General features: G+C 40.2%; 1 protein-coding gene across 2 annotated transcripts in view; it reads right to left on the bottom strand.

The window, feature by feature from the left end:
* MTMR4 (myotubularin related protein 4) overlaps positions 1-25,833 on the bottom strand; it is a 309,719-nt gene that overhangs the window by 74,111 nt on the left and 209,775 nt on the right. For both annotated transcript variants that reach the window (XM_053706345.1, XM_053706344.1), the window contains 4 exons: positions 21,453-21,564; positions 20,776-20,971; positions 20,509-20,694; positions 12,884-13,054 (listed from right to left, as the gene is read on the bottom strand). In XM_053706345.1, the coding sequence (XP_053562320.1) occupies positions 12,884-13,054; positions 20,509-20,694; positions 20,776-20,971; positions 21,453-21,564 (665 nt within the window). The remainder of the gene's footprint in view (positions 1-12,883; positions 13,055-20,508; positions 20,695-20,775; positions 20,972-21,452; positions 21,565-25,833) is intronic.

Here is a 25,833-nt window from a genome sequence, read left to right as displayed (position 1 = left end):
ACACATGCAGCTGCATGCCATGCTGTTCTCAAAAACAAGTGCGCCATACCGGCGCGAAAATGAGGCTCTGACTATGATTAGGGAAAGCCCCTATAGAATAAAGTGTCTAAAACAGTGCCTGCCGATATTATTTTACAAAAAATACCCAGATTAAATGATTCCTCAAGGCTAAATATGTGTAAATATGATCGATTTAGCCCAGAAAATGTCTACAGTCTTAATAAACCCTTGTGAAGCCCTTATTTACTGTCTGAATAAAAATGGCTTACCGGATCCCATAGGGAAAATGACAGCTTCCAGCATTACATCGTCTTGTTAGAATGTGTCATACCTCAAGCAGCAAAAGACTGCTCACTGTTCCCCCAACTGAAGTTAATTCCTCTCAACAGTCCTGTGTGGAACAGCCATGGATTTTAGTAACGGTTGCTAAAATCATTTTCCTCATACAAACAGAAATCTTCATCTCTTTTCTGTTTCAGAGTAAATAGTACATACCAGCACTATTTTAAAATAAACTCTTGATTGAATAATAAAAACTACAGTTAAACACTAAAAAACTCTAAGCCATCTCCGTGGAGATGTTGCCTGTACAACGGCAAAGAGAATGACTGGGGTAGGCGGAGCCTAGGAGGGATCATGTGACCAGCTTTGCTGGGCTCTTTGCCATTTCCTGTTGGGGAAGAGAATATCCCACAAGTAAGGATGACGCCGTGGACCGGACACACCTATGTTGGAGAAATGCTGATATTTATTGCGCCATTCTTGGCACGAAATTTTTTTGGGCGCGAAGATATGTTCGGTGACGCAAATTTGTAATTTCCGGCGTCTTAGTTGACGCCAGGTTTCCTTGCAAAAGGTTGCGTATGCAATGACGCGAGTTGCTTCATTTCTGGATGCTGTTGACGCTAAAAAAAATTAATTTTGCGTTGCGCGTCATACTTGGCGCCAAATAGTTTAATTATCAAACCCCACTTCCGATATGCCTCTTGCCTTTTTTTTTTTTTTTTATTTATATCCAACAATGTATACAATCACAAGTATTTACATATCTGTGCTCCAAAACGTGCAGTACAGTATATTATCATGCGAAAACATAAAAAAGAAACAAACAAAACAAACAATCAATACATAATTCATGTAGCATTAACATTAAGAAGGATACACTGAAATAATCTCTTCTACTGTTCTACTGTCTGCTATCAATAGTTTATCCTCTGTAGCATAGTTGTATACAATGTTGGGGTTTTTCAAAGAAAATTTACATCTATAAGATAATAGAAAAAACTGAAAGAAAAAATGAAAGAGAAGAAAAGGAAGGAAACAAAAAAAAAAAAAAAAAAACAGGCACAAAAGAGAAAGAAGAGAACCACCTCCGAGCCCGCAAGGCTCCATCTTAGAGACGGTAACTCAACACTTTATGGAATATCTCTAAAATTCCTTATCCATGATCCAGGGAATACTTGAAGCAGAACTAACTCAGCAAAGCTGATAGAAGAAACAAATGGAGACAAGATCCGCTGCTGAAGTTGCAATGAATAAGTCTTAATAATGGGTGCCCAATCTAACAAAAATATCTTAATTTTTTTCTCTGTAGCTTGTGATAAATGAAAAGATTCAAATATAATTTGAGATTGTATTCCTTTAAGAATTACCCCTAAACTTGGGGGCTTCTTAGCAATCCAAGCTTTAAAGATATTATATCTAACAGTTAATATGATGGTATTCAAAATCCGAGTTTTGGAGTCAGACCTGGAATCAGATATCAGACAGATTATATCTTGCAGAGATAGCGAATAAGCCCCATTATAGAGCCTATTGAACCAAAACTGGACTTTCTGCCATAATTGTTTTATTTTAGGGCAGTTCCATAACATATGAGTAAGATCTGCTACGCCGTATAGGCACCGGGGGCAATCAGCCTTCTTAAGAGGATAAAATTTCACTAACCTGGCGGGGGATAGATAGGATTTATTCAATAATTTGATATGGGATTCCTTCCAGTTTACCGGAATAGGATACTTAGCTACCAATTTGCAACTACCTGCAATCAGCTCTCGATTAATTGTAGGAATGGAGTTAGTCCATGAGTTAACCAGTTTATCGTTCAGCAGAGCACCCTGTTTGGTGAGCATTATGTCATAGATTAATGAAATTGAAGTGTTTCCCACTATGAATTTTTGAATAAAGGTTTTGACCTCGGACCACTCAGACCTGATAGAAGAATACCAGCTCTGAGAGCTAATATAGTGACGGACCTGGAAATAAGCAAACCTGCTCCCTACACCTAATGAATATTTTGATAGAATGGTCTCCCATGGAAGAATCTGGCATTGATCATCCAATAGCTGAACGATATCCTTGAGACCTCTATCCTGCCATTCTACAAATACTTTTTGGTCTATTCCTGGCAGGAACCGCGGGTTAGTTCTTATGGGTAAGAAATCAGAGAAAAAAGGATTCAATGCCAATAAAGCACAAAACTTCTGCCATGCGCATATCGGATTTTTAAAAGATTGTAATAAAAAGACTTCTCGCGGTAGTTCTTTTAAGGGACAATGTAGCAGAGCCTTCAAAGACCAGGGGTGAATCAATCTAGATTCGGACTCAAATGAAGTAACCCTATTCGTTTGAGCTATCCAGTCTATAGCTATTTTGAGCAAGGTTGCAATATTATAGTATCGAATATTAGGGAATGCTAACCCCACATTATCAAATTTTTGAGACAGTTTTTCCAATGATATACGTGGTTTTTTGGCTTTCCAGATAAACTTGGTAAACCAAGAATTCAATCTCTTTAGATCTTTATTTGTAAGAAATAAAGGAAGATTTTGTATAGGATAAAGAATCCGCGGAAAAATTATTGTTTTGATCAATTTAACAGACGCAGAGATAGATAAAGGGAGAGCCTTCCATAGCTCAAGATCTTCTTCGATCTTCTGAAGGAGCGGATCAATATTGGCTGAGTACCAGTATTTGGGATTTTTGTGAATCTCCAATCCCAGATATTTTATGGCCGGGACTGTACGAAACATTAAATTAGTTTGTCGATTAGCCTCCTTGCCTAGCCACATAAATTCACTTTTGTCCAGATTGGACTTATATCCAGCGAAGGAGCTAAACTCCTCCAGTATATTTACGACCTTAGGGATTGTATCTCTAGTATTCTGGAGACATATTAGGCCTCTTGCCTTTTTCTATGCTCAGAGGGCTATGCTGTTTGCATTTTTTTCCCATTCCTGAAACTGCCATATAAGGAAATTGATCATTTTGCTTTATATGTTGTTTTTTCTCTTACATTTGCAAGATGTCTCAATCTGATCCTGTCTCAGAAACCACTGTTGGATCCCTGCTGCCTGATAACAGTTCTACCAAAGATAAGTGTATCTGTTGTAAGTTAGCAGAGATTATATCTCCAGCTGTAGTATTTAACAGTTGTAATGAAAAGCTTTTACATGCAGAGAATGTATCCATTAGTACTAGTACAATGTCTGTTGTTTCTTCAACATCTAATGTACATGATATCCCTGTGAATATAAAAGATTTTATTGCTGATGTGATTCAGAAGGCTTTGTCTGCTATTCCGCCTTCTAATAAACGTAAAAAGGTCTTTTAAAACTTCTCATAAAGTTGATGAAATTTCAAAAGACCGACAAACTGAATTATCCTCCTCTAATGAGGATCTGTCCGATTCAGAAGATCCTACCTCAGATATTGACACTGACAAATCTACTTATCTCTTTAAGATGGAGTATATTCGTTCCTTGTTAAAAGAGGTGTTGATTACTCTGGATATTGAGGAAACTAGTCCTCTTGATACTAATACTAGTAAACGTTTAAATTCTGTTTATAAACCTCCTGTGGTTACTCCAGAGGTTTTTCAAGTTCCTGATGCTATTTCTGATATGATTTCAAAGGAATGGAATAGGCCTGGTACTTCTTTTATTCCTTTCTCTAGGTTTAAAAAGTTGTATCCTTTGCCAGCAGATTGGAGCTTTGGGGAAAAATTCCCCAAAGTTGATGGCGCTATTTCTACTCCTGCTAAACGTACTACTATTCCTATGGAAGATAGTACTTCTTTTAAGGACCCTTTAGATAGGAAACTTGAATCTTATCTAAGGAAAGCTTATTTATATTCTGGCTATCTTCTCAGGCCTGCCATTTCTATGGCTGATGTTGCAGCTGCATCAACTTTTTAGTTGGAAAGCTTGGCGCAACAGGAAACAGATCCTGATTTTTCTAGCATTGTTATTTTGCTTCAACATGCTAATCATTTTATCTGTGATGCTATTTTTGATATAATCAAAATTGATGTTAAATATATGTCTTTAGCTATTTTAGCTAGAAGAGCTTTGTGGCTCAAATATTGGAATGCTGACATGTTTAGATTACTATCTCTTTCTTTACAAGGTAACAATTTATTTGGTTCTCAGTTGGATTCAATTATTTCAACTGTCACTCAGGATAAAAGACCTAAGGGTAAATCTAAAGCTTCTAATAGTTTTCGTTCTTTTCGACAGAATAAGGAACAGAAAGCCAATCCTTCTCCCAAAGAATCTGGTTCCAATTGGAAACCTTCAAGTTGGAATAAATCCAAGCCTTTTGAGAAACCAAAGCCAGCCCCCAAGTCTGCATGATTGTGCGGCCCTCATTCCAGCTCAGCTGGTGGGGGTGCGGATTCAAATTTTTCCAAAACATTTGGGCAGATTCTGTCCAAAATCATTAGATTCAGAGTATTGTCTCGAATAGGGTATCGAATGGGATTCAGAGTAAGACCTCCTGTGAGAAGATTTTTTCTCTCAAGCGTTCCAGCAAATCCAGTGAAGGCTCAGGCTTTTCTGAAGTGTGTTTCAGATCTAGAGCTTTCAGGGGTAATCATACCAGTTCCGTTTCAGGAACAGTGTCTAGGGTTTTATTCAAATCTATTCAAAGAAAATTCATTCAGGCCAGTTCTGGATCTGAAAATTTTGAATCGTTTTGTAAGAGTGCCAACTTTCAAAATGGTGACTATAAGGACTATTTTGCCTTTTGTTCAGCAAGGTCATTATATGCCCACAATAGACTTACAGGATGCATATCTTCATATTCCGAATCATCCAGATCACTATCGGTTTCTGAGATTCTCTTTTCTAGACAAGCATTACCAATTTGTCGCTCTTCCATTTGGTCTAGAGACAGCTCCAAGAATTTTTTCAAAGGTTATAGGTGCCCTACGCTCTGTAATCAGAGAACAGGGTATTGCGGTGTTTCCTTATTTGGACGATATCTTGGTATTAGCTCAGTCTTTACATTCTGCCGAATCTCACACGAATCAACTAGTGTTTCTTTAAAGACATGGTTGGAGGATCAATTAACCAAAAAGTTCCTTGATTCCTCAGACAAGGGTCACCTTTTTAGGTTTCCAGATAGATTCAGTGTCCATGACTCTGTCTGTAACAGACAAGAAGCGAATAAAATTGGTTTCAGTTTGTCAGAACCTTCAGTCTCAATCATTCCCTTCAGTGGTTATGTGCATGGAAGTTTTAGATCTCATGACTGCAGCATCGGACACGATCCCCTTTGCTTGTTTTCATATGAGACCTCTCCAGCTTTGGATGCTGAAACAATGGTGCAGGGATTATACAAAGATATCACAGTATACCATCGTATAGTTCAAAGGGCCTCTTTTGTTCGTCCAACCTGGACTGTAATCACAACAGATGCAAGTCTTTCAGGTTGGGGAGCTGTCTGGGGATCTCTGACAGCACAAGGGGTTTGGAAAGCTCAAGAGGCGAGGTTACCAATCATTATTTTAGAACTCTGTGCTATTTTCAGGGCTCTTCAGGTTTGGCCTCTGTTGAAGAGAGAACCATTCAATTGTTTTCAGACAGACAATATCACAAGTGTGGCATATGTCAATCATCAGGGTGGGACTCACAGTCCCCTAGCTATGAAGGAAGTATCTTGGATACTTTCTTGGGTGGAATCCAGCTCTTGACTAATTTCTGCGGTACATATCCCAGGTGAAGACCATTGGGAAGCAGATTATCTCAGCCGTCAGACTTTACATCCAGGGTAATGGTCTCTCCATCCAGATGTGTTTTTTTCAGATTGTTCAGATATGGAGTCTTCCAGAAATAGATAAACAAGAAACTTCCCAGGTACTTGTCCAGGTCCAGGGATCCTCAGGCGGAGTCCGTGGATGCATTAGCAGTTCCTTAGTTTTACCAACCTACTTATATCTTTCTGCCTCTAGTTCATCTTCCAAGAGTGATCTCCAAGATCATCATGGAACAATCGTTTGTGTTTCTGTTAGCACCAGCATGGCCTCACAGGTTCTGGTATGCAGATCTTGTCCGGATGTCCAGTTGCCAACCTTGGCCACTTCCTTTAAGACCAGACCTTCTGTCTCAAGGACCGTTTTTCCATCAGGATCTCAAATTGTTAAATTTAAAGGTATTGAATGCTTAGTCATAGAGGTTTCTCTAACTCGGTGATTAATACTATGTTACAGGCTCGTAAATCTGTTTCTAGGAAGATTTATTATCGAGTTTGGAAGACTTCTATTTCATGGTGTTCTTCTCATAAATTCTCCTGGCATTCTTTTAGAAATCCTAGAATTTTACAGTTCCTTCAGGATTGTTTGGATAAAGGTTTGGCTGCAAGTTCCTTGAAGGGACAAATCTCTGCTCTTTCTGTTTTATTTCACAGAAAGATTGCTAAGCTTCCTGATATTCACTCTTTTGTTCAGACTATGGTTCGTATCAAGCCTGTTATGAAATCAATCTCTCCTCCTTGGAGTCTTAATTTGGTTTTGAAGGCTTTACAGGCTCCTCTTTTTGAGCAAATGCATTCTTTGGATATTAAACTACTTTCTTGGAAAGTGTTGTTCCTTTTGGCTATCTCTTCGGCTAGAAGAGTTTCTGAATTATCTGCTCTTTCTATTGAGTCTCCTTTTCTGATTTTTCATCAGGATAAGGCAGTTTTGCAGACTTCATTAAATTTTTGCCTAAAGTTGTGAATTCTAACATTAATAGAGAAATTGTTGTGCCCTCTTTGTGTCCTAATCCTAAGAATTCTTTGGAGAGATCCTTACATTCTCTGGATGTTGTAAAAGCTTTGAAATATTATGTTGAAGCTACTAAAGATTTCAGGAAGACTTCTAGTCTATTTGTTGTCTTTTCTGGTTCTAGGAAAGGTCAGAAAGCTTCTGTCGTTTCCTTGGCATCCTGGTTAAAGCTTTTGATTAATCAGGCTTATTTGGAGTCGGGTCAGGCCCCGCGCCTCAGAGAATCACAGCTCATTCTAATAGATCAGTTTCCACGTTGTGGGCTTTTATGAATGAAGCTTCAGTTGATCAGATTTGCAAAGCAGCAACTTGGTCTTCTTTGCATACATTTACTAAATTCTACCGTTTTTATGTATTTGCCTCTTCAGAAGCAGTTTTTGGTAGAAAAGTTCTTCAGGCAGCCATTTCAGTGTGATTCCTCTGCTTATGTTTTAAGTTTTTTCTTTTCAATTATGAGAAATACTTTTATTTTTTTGGATGTGGATTTAATTTTTTCAGCGGAAAATGGCTGTTTTCATTTTATACCTCCTTCTCTAGTGACTCTTCTCTTGGGTATTTCTATCCGATACATCACTAGCTCATGGACTCTTGCCAATTACATGAAAGAAAACATAATTTATGTAAGAACTTACCTGATAAATTAATTTCTTATATTGGATAAGAGTACTTGAGACCCACCCTTTTTATGGTGGATATGTTTTTTTGTATAAAGCACAATAATATTTCCAGTTCCTTTTTTTATGCTTTCTACTCTTTTTCTATCACCCCACTACTTGGTTATTCGTTAAACTGAATTGTGGGTGTGGTGAGGGGTGTATTTATAGGCATTTTGAGGTTTGGGAAACTTTGCCCCTCCTGGTAGGATTGTATATACCATACGTCACTAGCTCATGGACTCTTGCCAATATGAAAGAAATGAATTTATCAGGTAAGTTCTTACATAAATTATGTTTTTCCTTCTTAACATAAGGAGAGTCCACGGTTTCATTCCTTACTGTTGGGAAACTTAAAACCAAGCTCTAGGACGACACTGAATAATACCGGGAGAGACAAAAAGAGAGGCGGACCCTAATCTGAGGGCACCACAGCCTGCAAAACCTTTCTCCTGAAGGCTGGCTTCAGATGAAGCAAAAATTTCAAACTTGTAAACTTTAGAAAAAGTATTTAAGGAGGACCAGGTAGCCGCCTTACAATTCTGATCCATAGAGGCCTCGTTCTTCAACGCCCAAGAGGAAGCCACTGCTCTAGTAGAATGGGCCGTAATTCTCTGAGGATGTTTATGTTCCGCTGTCTCATAAGCTTTGCGGATAATACTCTAACAAAAAAGACAAGGAAGTTGCAGAAACCTTCTGCCCCTTACGCTTCCCAGAATAGGCAACAAACAAGTTTTTCTAAAACCCTTAGTAGCCTGAAGATAGAACTTCAAGGCTCGAACCACGTCCAAATTATGAAGCAAACGTTCCTGCAAAGGAGGAGGATTAGGACACAAGGAAGGAACCACAATCTCTTGATTGATGTTGCGTTCTGACACGACCTTAGGGATAAACCCTAACTTAGTATGTAGGACAGCCTTATCAGAATGGAACACCAGATAAGGAGGCTCACATTGCAAGGCGGCAATCTCAGATACTCTGCGCACAGAAGCAATAGCCAGTAGAAAAAGAATCTTCCAGGATAACAACTTAATGTCAATTTCATGCATAGGCCCAAACGGAGCCCGCTGCAAAACTTTAAGAACAAGATTCAGACTCCAAGGAGGAGCCTTAGATCTGAACACGGATCTGATCCTAATCAGAGCCTTAACAAAAGACTGTACATCTGGAAGCTCCGAGAGCCTCTTGTGCAGTAAAACAGACAGGACCGAAATCTGTCCCCTCAGGGAACTGGCAGAAAGACCTTTCTCCAGTCCATCCTGGAGAAACGATAGGATCCTGGCAACCTTAACCTTATGCCAGGGAAATCCACGCTCTTCACACCAGAATAAATAGGTTCTTCACAACTTATGATAGATGCGACGAGTAACCAGCTTACGAACTTAAATGAGAGTATAAATAGCTCTCAGAAAAACCTCTCTTGGCTAGGACTAAGCGTTTAATCTCCACACAGTCGGCCTCAGAGAATCTAGATTTTGATGAAATCTAGGGACCATGTTCAAGCAGATCCCTGCGACAACGTAATTTCCATGGAGGAAAAGATGATATCCCCACCAGATCCGCGAACTACATCCTTCGTGGCCACGAAGGAGCAATCAGTATCACTGACGCCCGCTCCTGCTTGATGCGGGCCACTACACGAGGAAGGAGTGGTAACCGTGGGAAAAGGTAGATTAGACTGAACCTCCAAGGAACCGCTAATGCATCTATTAGCTCCGTCTGAGGATCCCTGGACCTCGACCCATATCTGGGTAGCTTGGTATTGAGACGAGATGCCATGAGATCTCTCTCCGGCGTCCCCCACCTGCTGCATATCTCCACAAACACTTTGGGATGGAGAGACCATTACCCCGGATGAAAAAATTGTCTGCTGAGAAAATCCGCTTCCCAGTTGTCCACACCCGGAATGTGGATCGCTGACAGCTAACAGCTGTGGGCCTCCGCCCACTCCAAAATCTGAGATATTTCCCTCATTGCTAGGGTGCTTCTCGTTCCCCCTGATGATAAATGTAAGCCACCGAGGTTATATTATCTGATTGGAATCTGATCAACCGGGACAAACCCAGAAGAGACCAAGCCTTCAAGATTGCTCGAAGTTCCAGAATGTTGTTAGGCAGGAAGCGTTTCTCCTGAGACCACAGGCCCTGTGCCTACTTGGCACCCCAAACAGCTCCCCATCCTGATAAACTCACGTTTGTAGTCACAATCTCCCAGGATGGGAGAGGACAGATCCTGCACGCACCCCAGAAAGGCTTCTCTCTTTTCTGGCTTTGAAAACAGGCTTGAAAGGAGAAATCTGCCCTTGGGTGGTTGAGATTTGAAACCTATCTTGTATCCCTGAGCTATGACCTCCAGGACCCATGGATCCTGCACGTCCTTGAACCAAGCGTCTGAAAACAGCGACAGTCTGCCCCCTACATGATCCAGTGCTGGATCAAGGGCCGCCCCATCATGCCGACTTGGTCTCGGCGGGTTTCTTGCTCTGCTTGGTTTTATTCCAGGATTGAGCCGGCTTCAAAGTACTATTGGCTTGCTCGGGCTTAGAGAAGGACAGTTGTTGCCTTGTCCCTTAGACTTGTTCTTTTTATCCTGCGGTAGGAAGGCACCCTTGCCCCCTGTAACCATGGAGATAATGGCGTCCAGGCCTGGACCAAATAAAGTATTTCCCTTAAAAGGACTCTAGACTTAGAAGTCATATTCGCAGACCAGGATTTCAGCCAGAGCGCCTGACGGGTCTGCACTGAAAAACCAGAAACCTTAGCATTTAGGCGAATGATCTGCATGTTTGCATCACAGATAAAAGAATTAGCAATTCTCAAGGCCTTAATTCTTTCCTGGATAACGTTGAGGGGACCCTCCACCTCGATCAATTCCGATAAGGAGTCCTTCAGTAGGCCGCAGCTCCAGCAACAGTCGCTGCCGGTTGAAACAAATATCCTGTATGCTGAAACATTTTTCTGAGAAAAGATTCCATCTTTTTATCCATCGGCTCTCTGAACGTCAAGCTATCCTGAAGTGGGATAGTAGTACGCACGCTTGGCCAGTGTGGAGATAGCGCCATCCACCTTAGGGAAATAATTTTTTAAAGGAAGACGAAGGGGAAAAGGAAGATCCAATTCTATCCCACTCGTTATTAATAATGTTCGCCATTTTTACAGGTACAGGGAAAGTTAACGGCACTACCCTGCCCTCGTAAACTCTGTCTAATTTAGGGATCAAAGGTTCATCAGGCAGCTTGGCCTCTGGAACCTCTAATGTAGACAGAACCTCCTTTAGAAGAAAACATAAGAGTTCAATCTTAAATCTAAAGGCTGGTTCCTCTGCAGCAGGAGGCCTAGAGGTAGCAGACTCTAACACAGAAAGTTCGCCCTCTGAAGACTCAAAGTGTCACCCATCCTTGGATAATTGAAAAACAGATAAATCCAATAAATCACTTGATGACCCCTGGACAGGAGAGCTATGTTTAACCTTTTGCTTGTGCTTGTCAGGGCGAGGGTAAAGCACTAAGGGCCTCAGACACCGCAGTCCTTAACTGCGCGGTAAAGTCTGATGGTAAAAGGCTCCCTCCAGATGGAGGATCAGGCGTGCTACGGGAAGCTGCATGTGATGAGGGAGATGACTGATGGTTATGCACCTCACGGGACGGTGAGTCCTCAGAGGTGGACGGCTCAGTGGTTCTAAATGGGTTAACCTTCTTAGACCTAATAACTTTGCCGAGGCATGTGGAACATAGTTGAGAGGGCGGCATACCAAGGCCTCCTCACAATATAAACAGATATTACTATATGGAATAGAGGGAGTACCCTCAAGAATATCAGAATCCTCCATAGCTTAAGCTAATGACAGTAGGACACACAATAAAACAATCTTTTTATTTCTAACAAAAACGGCACCTTTATACTCCCAATGGCTGGGGCACTCGCCACCTCCTAGACCCAGACAATGCAGACAAAAAACGTCTTCTCCAACAGCTAGCTTGGTCAAGAAAGAGGAAATGAAAGTGCAATCACTCCCGGTCACGTGGTGTGCAGGACCTTCCCTGCTATGAGAGAAAGTGTGCCAAGCTACAATCTGCGCAGTGTTCAAAGTGAAAGTAAAAAGCCACATACCAAAACAGTCTATGAGCCCAATGAAATTTCACACATAAAGCAGCATAAAATCAAAGCATCACATTTGATTAATCCCCACTGTTCAATAATCTCCCTACGGAGATATTAACCCATGATTCTATTAAGATAAAAGGAGTCACACTGTGACCCTGTCTTCTAGCGTTTTCAGCACATGTAAAAATTTAAACAATCTTACCAGAATCCATGCTGTGGAACATAAACCCAGCCTCTTAAGTGTGACAGTCTTGTAGCATTGCTCCTAACATGGACTTGAGTGAAGAAAACAAGCTGGCAGTGAAACTTGTCAACACTGATTGCTTAAGAAGCTAGCAGGCAGTCTGGATGGGTTTGCAGAAAGAGTCTCCCTGCATCTCCAGACTAACTTTCGTCAATGCTCTCACTGAGAGGCTGACAAGACTACTTAAAACTCCAGCCCCATATCGAAGGGCAGATACCCCTCCTAAGGAACTACTCCGAAATCTTCTGACACTTCTCCGACATCATCCTGTGACAAAAGGCAAAGAATGACTGGGGGAAGTGGGAGAGATATTTAAGCCTTTGGCTGGGGTGTCTTTGCCTCCTCCTGGTGGCCAGGTTCAGTATTTCCCCAACAAGGAATGAAGCCGTGGACTCTCATTATATTAAGAAGAAAAACTCATTGCTTGTTTGAAAGGCCAGTAACAATCAGGGTATTGTTAATATAGCAACAGCTAATAATGTGTAGATGGGATTGCTTAGACTAGAATCTTTAGTGACTGAAGAAAAATGCTGATGGTAAATATATACACTCACAAAAAACATGCTTTCATAATACTGAAGGTAAAATGGGAGAAACTAAATGAAAACATTTTTACCAGTTGTCCTGTATTAAATACAGATAATATTACCAGAAGGCTTTATAAATCTATGGGTCCAAAAAGTCCAGTTCTGGCTCTAAATTATTTGGATTCTTCTGCATAGATCTATAAAGTCATAGAGAAATTGTATAGCTGGCACTTCATTGTTTTGCTCCTAAATTTCAAATACAATTGCAGCCCTTGCGTTACAAAGCTTGTTTATTACAGTGCTGCACTTACTAGCTCGCTGCCAGGCATGTATAGCAGGTTGTGAAAATTCTTGTTGCCTGTTCTCAGCAGGGACCACACCGAGCAGGTCCATTTATAGATGTTACGTATCTCTCTCTCAGAGGAGTTGTTGGCAAGGAAAGTCCCATAGAGGCAGGAATATGTGTGCTGGACTAACTTAACCTGGAAAGTAAGAACATATGAATACATTCTGCATGTACATTACATAACACAATGTTACAAAGTTACAAAAAAGGCAAATGTTTAAGGGGAAAAGGGGGGGACTAAAAACGTACTTGTGTAAAATCAAAAAAATATTAATGCCATAGACTACTGCTTTTCAAACCTATCCTCAGACCTCCCCAACAGGCCAGATTTTAAGGATTACTTTGGATGAGAGAAGGTAAAATAACTGTTTACTAATCAGCTGATTTCACCTGTGTTATCTAGATATCCTCAAAATGTGGCCTGTGAGGAGGTCTGACAACGGGTTTGAAAACTAGTGCCATAGACTAATAAAGATTTTTTAATAATGGCTTTTAATGAACACGAGTGTGCACAGAAAGCAGTCTTAAAACTAAGTTTTGGATAATGCTTATGCTAAACAACACTGAATCTTAAAAGCTTTAAATTACACTTTAAGAATTAACTTTTTTTTTTTTTAATAACTTAAGAGCACTGCAGGCTCGAGTGGTTCAACACCCAGTAGTGTAGGGTTGATAGCCTTAAATTAATTAGAGCATGTAGTTTTTGGACTATCATGGCCATTTAAGGACATTTTTAAATACATGAATTATAATAACAATAACTTTTTGACTAGAAGTGTGTGTTGTGTCTCTATATATACTGTACAAATGTTTTAGACAGGTGAGAAAAAATGCTGAAAAATAAGAACTCTTTAAGAAATAGGAATGTTAATAGATTATTTTTTATCAATTAAAAATGCAAATTTAGAAAAAGAAGAAAAATCAAATTAATATTTGGTGTGACAGCCTTTGCCTTCAAAACACTTGGGCACAGTTTTCACAGTACTCGGCAGGTAGGTTGTTCCAAACATCTTGGAGAACTAACCAAAGTTCATCTGTGTATTTAGGCAGCCACAGTTGCTTCTGTTACATCATGTAATTCCAGACAGACTCAAATGTTGAGATCAGGGCTCTGCAGGAGCCTTACCGTCACTTCCTGGACTCAATGTTCTTTATGCTGAAGATAGTTCTTAATGACTTTGGCTGTATGTTTGGGGTCGTCATGCTACAGAATAAATTTTGGGCCAATCAGATGCCTCACTCATTATATTGCATGATGGATAAGTATCTGCCTGTACTTCTCAGCATCGAGGAGACCACTCATTTTGACCTAATTTCCATCTCCATTTGCAGAAATGCAGCCCAAAACTTGCAGGGAACCTCCACCATGCTTTATTGTTGCTTGTCAACACTTGCACCGCTCTCGAGCCCTTTGGCAAACTACCTTCTGCTACAACCCAATATTTAAAAATTTGACTCATCAGTCTAGAGCAGGGTTCTTAAAACCACAGGTTGGGACCCATTGCTGGGTAGCAACATTATGTTTACTGGGTCGCAACTTGTGTGTGTGTTGTAGAAGAGTGTGTGGGGTGTTTGTGTTACATGAGTGTGTGTGTGGTGTGTGTGTGTGTGTGGTGTGTGTGTATTGTAAGAAATAATGTTTTTGTGTGTTGTATGAGAGTATGTGGTGTGTGTGTTGCACACATTTTAGTCACTTTGGCAAAAAATGCAGTTACATTGTTGTATATCTTCAGAAATTTTCAGAACACGCATAAAACTAGGGTCGCCATGGTATGTGACATTGAGAAAGAAAGTTTGAAGAACCCTGGTCTAGAGCACTTGCTGTCATTTTTCTGCACCTCAGTTCCTTTGTTTTTGTGCATAGTTGAGTCACTTGGCCTTGTTTCAACTTCGGAAGTATGGCATTTTGGCTGCAAAGTCTTCTATGGAGACCACTTATGACCAAACTTCTTTGGAAAAGAAGATGGGTGTACCAGGGTTTCACTGGTTTCTGCCAATACTGAACTTATGGCACTGCTGTACATATTCCCATTGTCTAGGAAAGTAAGCATTATGTGTCTTTAATCTGCTGCACAAAGTTTCCTTGGCCAACCACGGCATCTCTGGTCCTCAGCATTTTTTTGTGCTTCTTCAGAAGTGCTTGGACAGCACAACTGGAAACCCCTATCTGCCTTGAAATTTCTGCCTGGGAGAGACATTCCTAATGCAGTATAACTAGTTTGTGTCTTGTTGCTGTGCTCAGTCTTGCCATGGTGAATGCCTTGACATTAAACTGTCTTCAGCAGCCTTATCTTGTTGAAATTTGGCTGTTCCTCAACTGGTGTTATTACTCCTGCACAGCTGTTTCTGTTAATGATTGCGTTTCCGCTTGCATATTAAATTGATTATCATTAGCGCCTGTTTTGGCATAATTGTTTAATCATGCATCTGATTATATGCCTACAAAATCCCTGACTTTGTGCAAGTGTACCTAGAAAAATGTATGCTGTTTTGAAGGCAAAGGGTGGTCACACCAAATGATGATTTGATTTAGATTTTTTTTTTTTGTTCTTTCACTTTACATTTTGATAATTGATAAAAACAGAATTTATGCTTACCTGATAAATTACTTTCTCCAACGGTGTGTCCGGTCCACGGCGTCATCCTTACTTGTGGGATATTCTCCTCCCCAACAGGAAATGGCAAAGAGCCCAGCAAAGCTGGCCATATAGTCCCTCCCAGGCTCCGCCTACCCCAGTCATTCGACCGACGGACAGGAGGAAATATATATAGGAGAAACCATATGGTAACGTGGTGACTATAGTTAGAGAAAATAATTCCTCAGACCTGATTAAAAAACCAGGGCGGGCCGTGGACCGGACACACCGTTGGAGAAAGTAATTTATCAGGTAAGCATAAATTCTGTTTTCTCCAACATAGGTGTGTCCGGTCCACGGCGTCATCCTTACTTGTGGGAACCAATACCAAAGCTTTAGGACACGGATGAGGGGAGGGAGCAAATCAGGTCACCTAAACGGAAGGCACCACGGCTTGCAAAACCTTTCTCCCAAAAATAGCCTCCGAAGAAGCAAAAGTATAAAATTTGTAAAATTTGGCAAAAGAGTGCAGTGAAGACCAAGTCGCTGCCTTACATATCTGGTCAACAGGAGCCTCGTTCTTGAAGGCCCATGTGGAAGCCACAGCCCTAGTGGAGTGAGCTGTGATACTTTCAGGAGGCTGCCGTCCGGCAGTCTCAAAAGCCAATCTGATAATGCTTTTAAGCCAAAAGGAAAGAGAGGTAGAAGTTGCTTTTTTACCTCTCCTTTTACCAGAATAAACAACAAACAAGGAAGATGTTTGTCTGAAATCTTTTGTAGCCTCTAAATAGAATTTTAGAGCACGGACTACGTCCAAATTGTGTAACAAACGTTCCTTCTTTGAAACTGGATTCGGTCATAAAGAAGGTACAACTATCTCCTGGTTAATATTTTTGTTGGAAACAACCTTCGGAAGAAAACCAGGCTGAGTACGCAAAACCACCTTATCTGCATGGACCAGATAGGGCGGAGAACACTGCAGAGCAGATAACTCAGAAACTCTTCTAGCAGAAGAAATTGCAACCAAAAACAAAACTTTCCACGATAATAACTTAATATCTACGGAATGTAAGGGTTCAAACGGAACCCCTTGAAGAACTGAAAGAACTAGAATAAGACTCCAGGGAGGAGTCAAAGGTCTGTAAACAGGCTTGATTCTAACCAGAGCCTGAACAAACGCTTAAACGTCTGGCACAGCTGCCAGCCTTTTGTGAAGTAAAACAGATAAAGCAGAGATCTGTCCCTTCAGAGAACTTGCAGAAAATCCTTTCTCCAAACCTTCTTGTAGAAAGGAAAGAATCTTAGGAATTTTTATGTTGTTCCATGGGAATCCTTTAGATTCACACCAACAGATATATATTTTCCATATTTTATGGTAAATTTTTCTAGTTACAGGCTTTCTAGCCTGAATAAGAGTATCTATTACAGAATCTGAAAACCCACGCTTTGAAAGAATCAAGCGTTCAATCTCCAAGCAGTCAGTTGGAGGGAAACCAGATTCGGATGTTCGAATGGACCCTGAACAAGAAGGTCCTGTCTCAAAGGTAGCTTCCATGGTGGAGCCGATGACATATTCACCAGGTCTGCATACCAAGTCCTGCGTGGCCACGCAGGAACTATCAAGATCACCGAAGCCCTCTCCTGATTGATCCTGGCTACCAGCCTGGGAATGAGAGGAAACGGTGGGAATACATAAGCTAGGTTGAAGATCCAAGGTGCTACTATTGTATCCACTAGAGTCGCCTTGGGATCCCTGGATTTGGACCCGTAACAAGGGACCTTGAAGTTCTGACGAGAGGCCATCAGATCCATGTCTGGAATGCCCCATAATTGAGTTATTTGGGCAAAGATTTCCGGATGGAGTTCCCACTCCCCCGGATGCTCCTCCATCACCAGGGAACTCCTTGTTCCCCCCTGATGGTTGATATATGCAACAGTCGTCATGTTGTCTGATTGACACCTTATGAATTTGGCCTTTGCTAGTCGAGGCCAAGCCTTGAGAGCATTGAATATCGCTCTCAGTTCCAGAATGTTTATCGGGAGAAGAGAGTCTTCCCGAGACCATAGACCCTGAGCTTTCAGGGGTTCCCAGACCGCGCCCCAGCCCACCAGACTGGCGTCGGTCGTGACAATGACCCACTCTGGTCTGCGGAAGCTCATTCCCTGTGACAGGTTGTCCAGGGTCAGCCACCAACGGAGTGAATCTCTGGTCCTTTGATCTACTTGGATCGTCGGAGACAAGTCTGTATAATCCCCATTCCACTGTCTGAGCAAGCACAGTTGTAATGGTCTTAGATGAATTCGTGCAAAAGGAACTATGTCCATTGCCGCAACCATCAAACCTATTACTTCCATGCACTGCACTATGGAAGGAAGAAGAACAGAATGAAGTACCTGACAAGAGCTTAGAAGTTTGATTTTCTGGCCTCTGTCAGAAAAATCTTCATTTCTAAGGAAACTATTATTGTTCCCAAGAAGGGAACTCTTGTTGACGGGGACAGAGAACTTTTTTTTTTTTTTTTATGTTCACTTTCCACCTGTGAGATCTGAGAAAGGCTAGGACAATGTCCGTATGAGCCCTTGCTTTTGACAGAGACGACACTTGAATCAGGATGTCGTCCAAGTAAGGTACTACTGCAATGCCCCTTGGTCTTAGCACCGCTAGAAGGGACCCTAGTACCTTTGTGAAAATCCTTGGAGCAGTGGCTAATCCGAATGGAAGTGCCACAAACTGGTAATGCTTGTCCAGAAAGGCGAACCTTAGGAACCGAAGATGTTCCTTGTGGATAGTAATATGTAGGTACGCATCCTTTAAATCCACCGTGGTCATGAATTGACCTTCCTGGATGGTAGGAAGGATCGTTCGAATGGTTTCCATTTTGAACGATGAAACCCTTAGAAACTTGTTTAGAATCTTGAGATCTAAAATTGGTCTGAATGTTCCCTCTTTTTTGGGAACTATGAACAGGTTGGAGTAAAACCCCATCCCTTGTTCTCCTAATGGAACAGGATGAATCACTCCCATTCTTGACAGGTCTTCTACACAATGTAAGAATGCCTGTCTTTTTATTTGGTTCGAAGATAATTGAGACCTGTGGAACCTTCCCCTTGGGGGTAGTTCCCTGAATTCCAGGAGATAACCTTGAGAAACTATTTCTAGCGCCCAAGGATCCTGAATATCTCTTGCCCAAGCCTGAGCAAAGAGAGAAAGTCTGCCCCCCACCAGATCCGGTCCCGGACCGGGGGCCAACACTTCATGCTGTTTTGGTAGCAGTGGCAGGTTTCTTGGCCTGCTTACCCTTGTTCCAGCCTTGCATCGGTCTCCAGGCTGGCTTGGTTTAAGAAGTATTACCCTCTTACTTAGAGGGTGTAGAATTTGAGGCTGGTCCGTTTCTGCGAAAGGGACGAAAATTTGGCTTATTTTTAGCCTTAAAAGACCTATCCTGAGGAAGGGCGTGGCCCTTTCCCCCAGTGATGTCTGAAATAATCTCTTTCAAGTCAGGGCCAAACAGTGTTTTACCCTTGAAAGGGATGTTAAGCAATTTGGTCTTGGAGGACACATCCGCTGACCAAGACTTTAGCCAAAGCGCTCTGCGCGCCACGATAGCAAACCCTGAATTATTCGCCGCTAATCTAGCTAATTGCAAAGCGGCATCTAAAATAAAAGAGTTAGCCAATTTAAGTGCTTGAACTCTGTCCATAACCTCCGCATACGAAGATTCTTTATTGAGCGACTTTTCTAGTTCTTCGAACCAGAAACACGCAGCTGTAGTGACAGGAACAATGCATGAAATTGGTTGTAGAAGGTAACCTTGCTGAACAAACATCTTTTTAAGCAAACCCTCTAACTTTTTATCCATAGGATCTTGAAAACACAACTATCTTCTATAGGAATAGTAGTGCGTTTGTTTAGAGTAGAAACCGCCCCCTCGACCTTGGGGACTGTCTGCCATAAGTCCTTTCTGGGGTCGACTATAGAAAATAATTTCTTAAATATAGGGGGAGGAACAAAAGGTATGCCGGGCCTTTCCCACTCCTTATTTACTATGTCCGCCACCCGCTTGGGTATAGGAAAAGCATCAGGGGACACCGGAACCTCTAGGATGTCCATCTTACATAATTTCTTTGGAATGACCAAATTGTCACAATCATCCAGAGTAGATAATACCTCCTTAAGTAGTGCGTGGAGATGTTCTAATTTAAATTTAAATGTTACAACATCAGGTTCAGCTTGTTGAGAAATTTTCCCTGAATCTGAAATTTCTCCCTCAGACAAAACCTCCCTCCTGGCCCCTTCAGATTGGTGTGAGGGCATGCCAGAACAGTTATCATCAGCGTCCTCTTGCTCTTCAGTGTTTAAAACAGAGCAATCGCGCTTTCTCTGATAAGTAGGCATTTTGGATAAAATGTTAATTGTTGCATGGTAATAAGTATTGGCGCACTAGATGTACTAGGGGCCTCTTGTGTGGGCAAAACTCTTAGCCATCTCCGTGGAGATGTTGCCTGTGCAACGGCAAAGAGAATGACTGGGGTAGGCGGAGCCTGGGAGGGACTATATGGCCAGCTTTGCTGGGCTCTTTGCCATTTCCTGTTGGGGAGGAGAATATCCCACAAGTAAGGATGACGCCGTGGACCGGACACACCTATGTTGGAGAAAGTATGCTATTAATTCTATTTCTGAAAGCATTCTTACTTTGCAGCGTATTTTCATACCAGCCTAAACTTTATCCCAGCACTGTATAGAATACCAAAATATAGCTACCAGGGTGTCAGAGCTATTTTGGCTTAAAAGTAGAGGTTTTCTTTTACTGGATTTAATTTAATGTTAAATTAAAATTATAAACATGCTTCACTGTTCAAATGCCTGTTTTAATATATTCTTATGTTTACCCACTGAGTACATTGAGTGAAAGGCTGCACTTTAGTCTATATCTATCTCTATATATACAAAAGTACACGATAAACAATGCCTGTAGTAGCTGACAGACAGAAGGCTGAGTAAATGCAGGTTTACCAGAAAGGCATGGTTAAATTCAAAAAGACACGGAAACTGGTGCAGAAGTTGATGGACACAGTCTAGCCACTGCAGAAAAACTGGGCACTGTTCACTTTGATCTTCAGCATTTTCCTGATGTCCACAGCGATCTCCAAACTTATGGCCATAATCTAACCAGTCTGTTTCAACCAACACCTGGAATCCCTGTAGGAGAATCAAAATAATTTCATCTATGAATTAACTCAAAATAACCATTGTGCTAAACTTACGTACAAAGCTACTTACCTCTAATGTTCGATAGTATGGATCCAACAGGATTTTTGCAAGAGATACAATTTGAGGTGTTCTGTCCCAGCCATCCGAGCAGTGAACCAACACTGGTCGCCCTTCACGATCTACTGCGTTAGCCACAACGGTTGCAGCTTTCAACATTGCAGACAGGTGCTGCAGCCACTTAGTACTTTCCAGTGCTGAAAGCCAGCTATAAAAACACACAAAGGTTTTCACCACCTGACAGGTGAGTGGTGTCTTGAGAAAGAAAGATTATGACGATGGCATTAGTTGATGGAAATGTAACATAAATAGGCCATGGATTAATATAAAGAAATGTCCACAAACTTAATTCCATATTTTTACTGTATTTACCAATATAAAAAGGGAGCCTTCACTCTAAATTAATCCTGAGTTAAACAAAACAGCTTAACACAGGAACTAGAGCCACAATTAGTGTTTCCAAATGCAACTAAGATCTGCTTGCAAAGTATTTAGAAAAATGCTAGAAACACAAAATAATCTTGTGTTAATTATTGTGAAATTGTGCTACAAAAAGGAGGTTAAACTAAAAAAAAAAAATTAGTACACATTTAGGAAATTAAATAAATGTACAAAAACACAAAACATTTTCTTAATCATTATGCTTAACAGACAACCCTTTAACAAAGGATGCCAATATGAAAACTTACTTTCCCGGGTCTGGCACCTGGTTGCACACTGCTCTGAGGTACTGAAAACTATTACGGATTGAGTGTATATTTGCCATTCCCATAAACACTACTTCACAATTTGGATAATATTCTGAAATAAGATAGAAATAACATTTTATTAGTTACATTTTGACAACTAATACAAGTTTTAAAGGGTTGATGCTTTTTTCTATGATACATAAATATATTCATATTCTTTAAAGTACTTTATACAATATCTAAGAGAAGATTCTTATAAATGCTAATAAACGTATAATAATAAGTCCAGATAAGCAAGGGACAAACTTACATGTTGACAAGAAATAAAAAGGAAATTTTATTTTGTTTTGCCTCTATCGCACATTACATTACATTATATATATGCTAGACTATGTCATATCATAATGAACACATGCCATAAAAACACCTTAAAGACATTCCACAGGGTGAAATTATAGCTAACTAAAAATATATAAATGAATTAAAGAGAATAAATATTGCCATTAGTTTAACAATCGCTGCACTTATAGTATAGTTATGATGAATCATGTAGGTAATAATAGTTGTGGTATCAGATTGTGATAAGCAGGTCTATTGGGAACTCCTTTTGAAATCTCAGAGACTTATAGGTAGTGTGGCACTCCGAGACCTGGCCTCTCAGGAACTGAGAAATCTGTAAACTGCCCTCAGTCAGAAAGACCCTTTTCTGTTGTATCAAAATGATTTTTTAAAGGTTATAAATTATATAAAACAGTGAACTCTATAAATTAATTTCTTTCATGGTGGTGAAAGGTCACGATCCATTACTCCTGGGAATTACCACTAGGAGGCAAAGACTCCCAAGTCCTATTAGCTCTATAAAACCCCTCCCACCTCACATGTACCTCAGTCTAACACACTGGTTTAACCATTTACCCCCTCATAAAGAAGCTTTAAAAAAAACACAACAAAAAAAACTTAGTGGTACAATGCGTGCTAAGTCAAACTGCAAAACAATGCAAAAAAAAAAAATTACAGTTATAAGGGAAATAAGCGCAGCATAACCTGACATGCTTAATCCAGCCGAAACGCACAGATCTAAAAAGAAATGCACTACTCTCGCCGACCCAAAGGCCAATGTGTAAAATATAAACTAATCGCACCAAAAAAACCTGACATGTCCAAGACAGCAAGGGGAATAATGTAAAGATTTTGTACCATGGCCATATACATTAAAGATTAAAGGGACATTAAACACTTTGAGATGGGAATATAAAATGATAAGTCACATATATAAAAAGAAGTCGGCAATATACTTTCATTATTTATTTTGTCCCCTTTTCCTGTAATTCCATTCTGAAATTCTGAGCTTTTTAGTTCTTGTTAGAAATGGAAGTGCAGGACACTGTTATATTCCACACAGCCATTTGCTGCACACTGTAGTGACCTATTTATAACTGTCCCTAAATGGCCACAGCAGAGAAGGTAACCCCAGTGCCCATTGTTTTATAGAAACTAAAACTTTACACTTATTTTGTCAATATTTAAAATACTAATGGAACTTTGAAAAAATACATCTATATGCTATTCTCAAACTAATCTTTTCTTTGAATGCATCATTCTATCTACCATTTATTTAGTGTCCCTTTAAAATATATATATATATATATATATATATAAATATATATATATATATATATATATATACACATACATATATACACACATACATATACACACACACACACACACAGTGGATATAAAAAGACAACACACCCCTGTTAAAATGTCAGGTTTCTGTGATGTAAAAAAATGAGTCAAAGATAAATCTTTGTCCACCTTTTTCCACCTTTAATGTGACCTATAAACTGTACAACTAATTGAAAAACAAACTAAACTCTTTTAGGTGGAGGGAAGTAAAACTAAAATAATGTGGTTGCCTAAGTGTGCACACCCTTAAAACTAATACAGGTAGCCCTCGTTTTACAACGGTTCAATTTACACCGTTTCAGAATAACAACCTTTTTTCCCAGTCATGTGACTGCTATTGAAAAGCATTGAGAAGCAGTGCATTTATTAAAATAGCCAGTAGGTGGAGCTGTCCGCTTGTGTTGCAGCAAAGCCAAGCAAGCTGAAATTAATCAGTTTAACCAGACCTGAGCTATCGAGCAGATTTCAAAGGAACAAGATCTTCCGGTCTATAAATCAGTCCAGATTGGAATGCATAGAAAGAACGGTTTGCAGAAAAATTCAAGTGAAGTCTGAATTGTGTGATTATTTTATTATGTTTATAATGCTGTTTAGCAAATATTTTTGTTCATTTAACTTAGTTTAATTATATATTCTGTGTTGTGTGGTTATTTTATTAGGTGTATAATACTGTTTAGCATTTAAAGTCTTCATTTCAAAGCTTTAAAAATAGTGTATTAGGTGTTACTTATGACAATTTTGAGAGGGGCCTGGAACCTCTCTCTTTCACTTCACATTGACTTACATTGTAAACTGGGCTTCAATTTACAACGGTTTCGATTTACAACCATTTATTCTGGAACCTAACCCTGGCGCAAACTGAGGGCTACCTGTACTTTGTTGAAGCACCTTTTAATTGTATTACAGCACTCAGTCTTTTTGGGTATGAGTCTATCAGCATGGCACATCTTGACTTGGCAAGATTTGCCAACTCTTCTTTGCAAAAGCACTCCAAATTTGTCAGATTGTGAGGGCATCTCCTGTGCAAAGCCCTCTTCAGATCACACCAGACATTTTCGATTGGATTCAGATCTGGGCTCTGCCTGGGTCATTCCAAAACTTTAATATTTTTCTGTTGAAGCCATTTCTTTGTTGATTTGGATGTATGCTTTGGGTCGTTGTCATGCTAAACGATTAATTTCCTCTTCATGTTCAGCTTTCTAGCAGAATCCTGAAGGTTTTGTGCTAATATTGACTGGTATTTGGAACTGTTCATAATTCTCTCTACCTTGACAAAGGCCCCAATTCCAGCTGAAGAAAAACAGCCCCAAAGCATGATGCTGCCACCACCATGCTTCACTGTGGGTATGGTGTTCTTTTGGTGATGTACAGTGTTGTTTTTGTGTCATACATATCTTTGGAATAATAGCCAAAAAGTTCAACCTTGGTTTCATCAGATCATAACACCGTTTCACACATGCTTTTGGGAGACTTCAGAAGTATTTTTGCAAAATTTAGCCGGGCTTGGATGTTTTTTTTCTTAAGAAAAAGCTTCCGTCTTGCCACTCTAACCCATAGCCAGACATATGAAGAATACGGGAGATTGAGGTCACATGTACCACACACAGTACTTGCCAGATATTCCTGCAGCTCCTTTAATGTTGCTGTAGGCCTCTTAGCAGACTCCCAGACCAGTTTTCTTCTCGTCTTTTTATCAATTTTGGAGGGACTTCCAGTTCTTGGTAACGTCACTGTTGGACCATATTTTCTGCACTTGATGATGACTGACTTCACTGTGTTCCATGGTATATCTAATGCCTTGGAAATTCTTTTGTACCCTTCTCCTGACTGATACCTTTTTAACAATGAGATCCCTCTGATGCTTTGGAAGCTCTCTGCGGACCATGGCTTTTGCTGTAGGATGCGACTAAGAAAATGACAGGAAAGACCTACTAGAAAAGCTGAACTTTATTGGGGGTTAATCAGAGGCACTTTAAATGATGGCAGGTGTGTACTGACTCCTATTTAACATGATTTTGAATGTGATTGCTTAATTCTGAACACAGCTACATCCCCAGTTATTATGCAACCACATTATTTTAGTTTTTTGTTTACTTTCCTCCACCTAAAAGATTTCAGTTTGTTTTTCAATTGAGTTGTACAGTTTAAAGGTCACATTAAAGGTGGAAAAAGTTATGAAAGGATTTATTTTTGACATTTTAATAGGGGTGTGTAGACTTTTTACAATATGCCCATAACAATGCTATAGAGTGTCTAAATGTTCATCAGAAATATACTTACCAATACACTCGTCCACCAGCAAACAACCAGAAGAAAGCCAAATCAGTATTGAAACATATCAGCAGAGGTTATAAAATATGAGTATATTGTAGATCCATAGAAGGAGGCAAAAGACAAGTCCCTGTGACCAATTATGGAGGGTCTGTGACAGATTTCCCATGAGGTGAAAAACAAAATTTATGCTTACCTGATAAATTTATTTCTCTTGTGGTGTATCCAGTCCATGGATTCATCCATTACTTGTGGGATATTCTCCTTCCCAACAGGAAGCTGCAAGAGGATCACCCACAGCAGAGCTGTCTATATAGCTCCTCCCCTAACTGCCACCTCCCAGTCATTCGACCGAAGACAAGCAAGAGAAAGGAGAAACTATAAGGTGCAGTGGTGACTGTAGTTTAAAAATTAAAAAACA

Source organism: Bombina bombina, chromosome 3, assembly GCF_027579735.1.
Source record: "Bombina bombina isolate aBomBom1 chromosome 3, aBomBom1.pri, whole genome shotgun sequence".
NCBI classification, from domain to species: Eukaryota; Metazoa; Chordata; class Amphibia; order Anura; family Bombinatoridae; genus Bombina; species Bombina bombina.
This window is presented reverse-complemented; position numbering and strand designations above follow the sequence as displayed.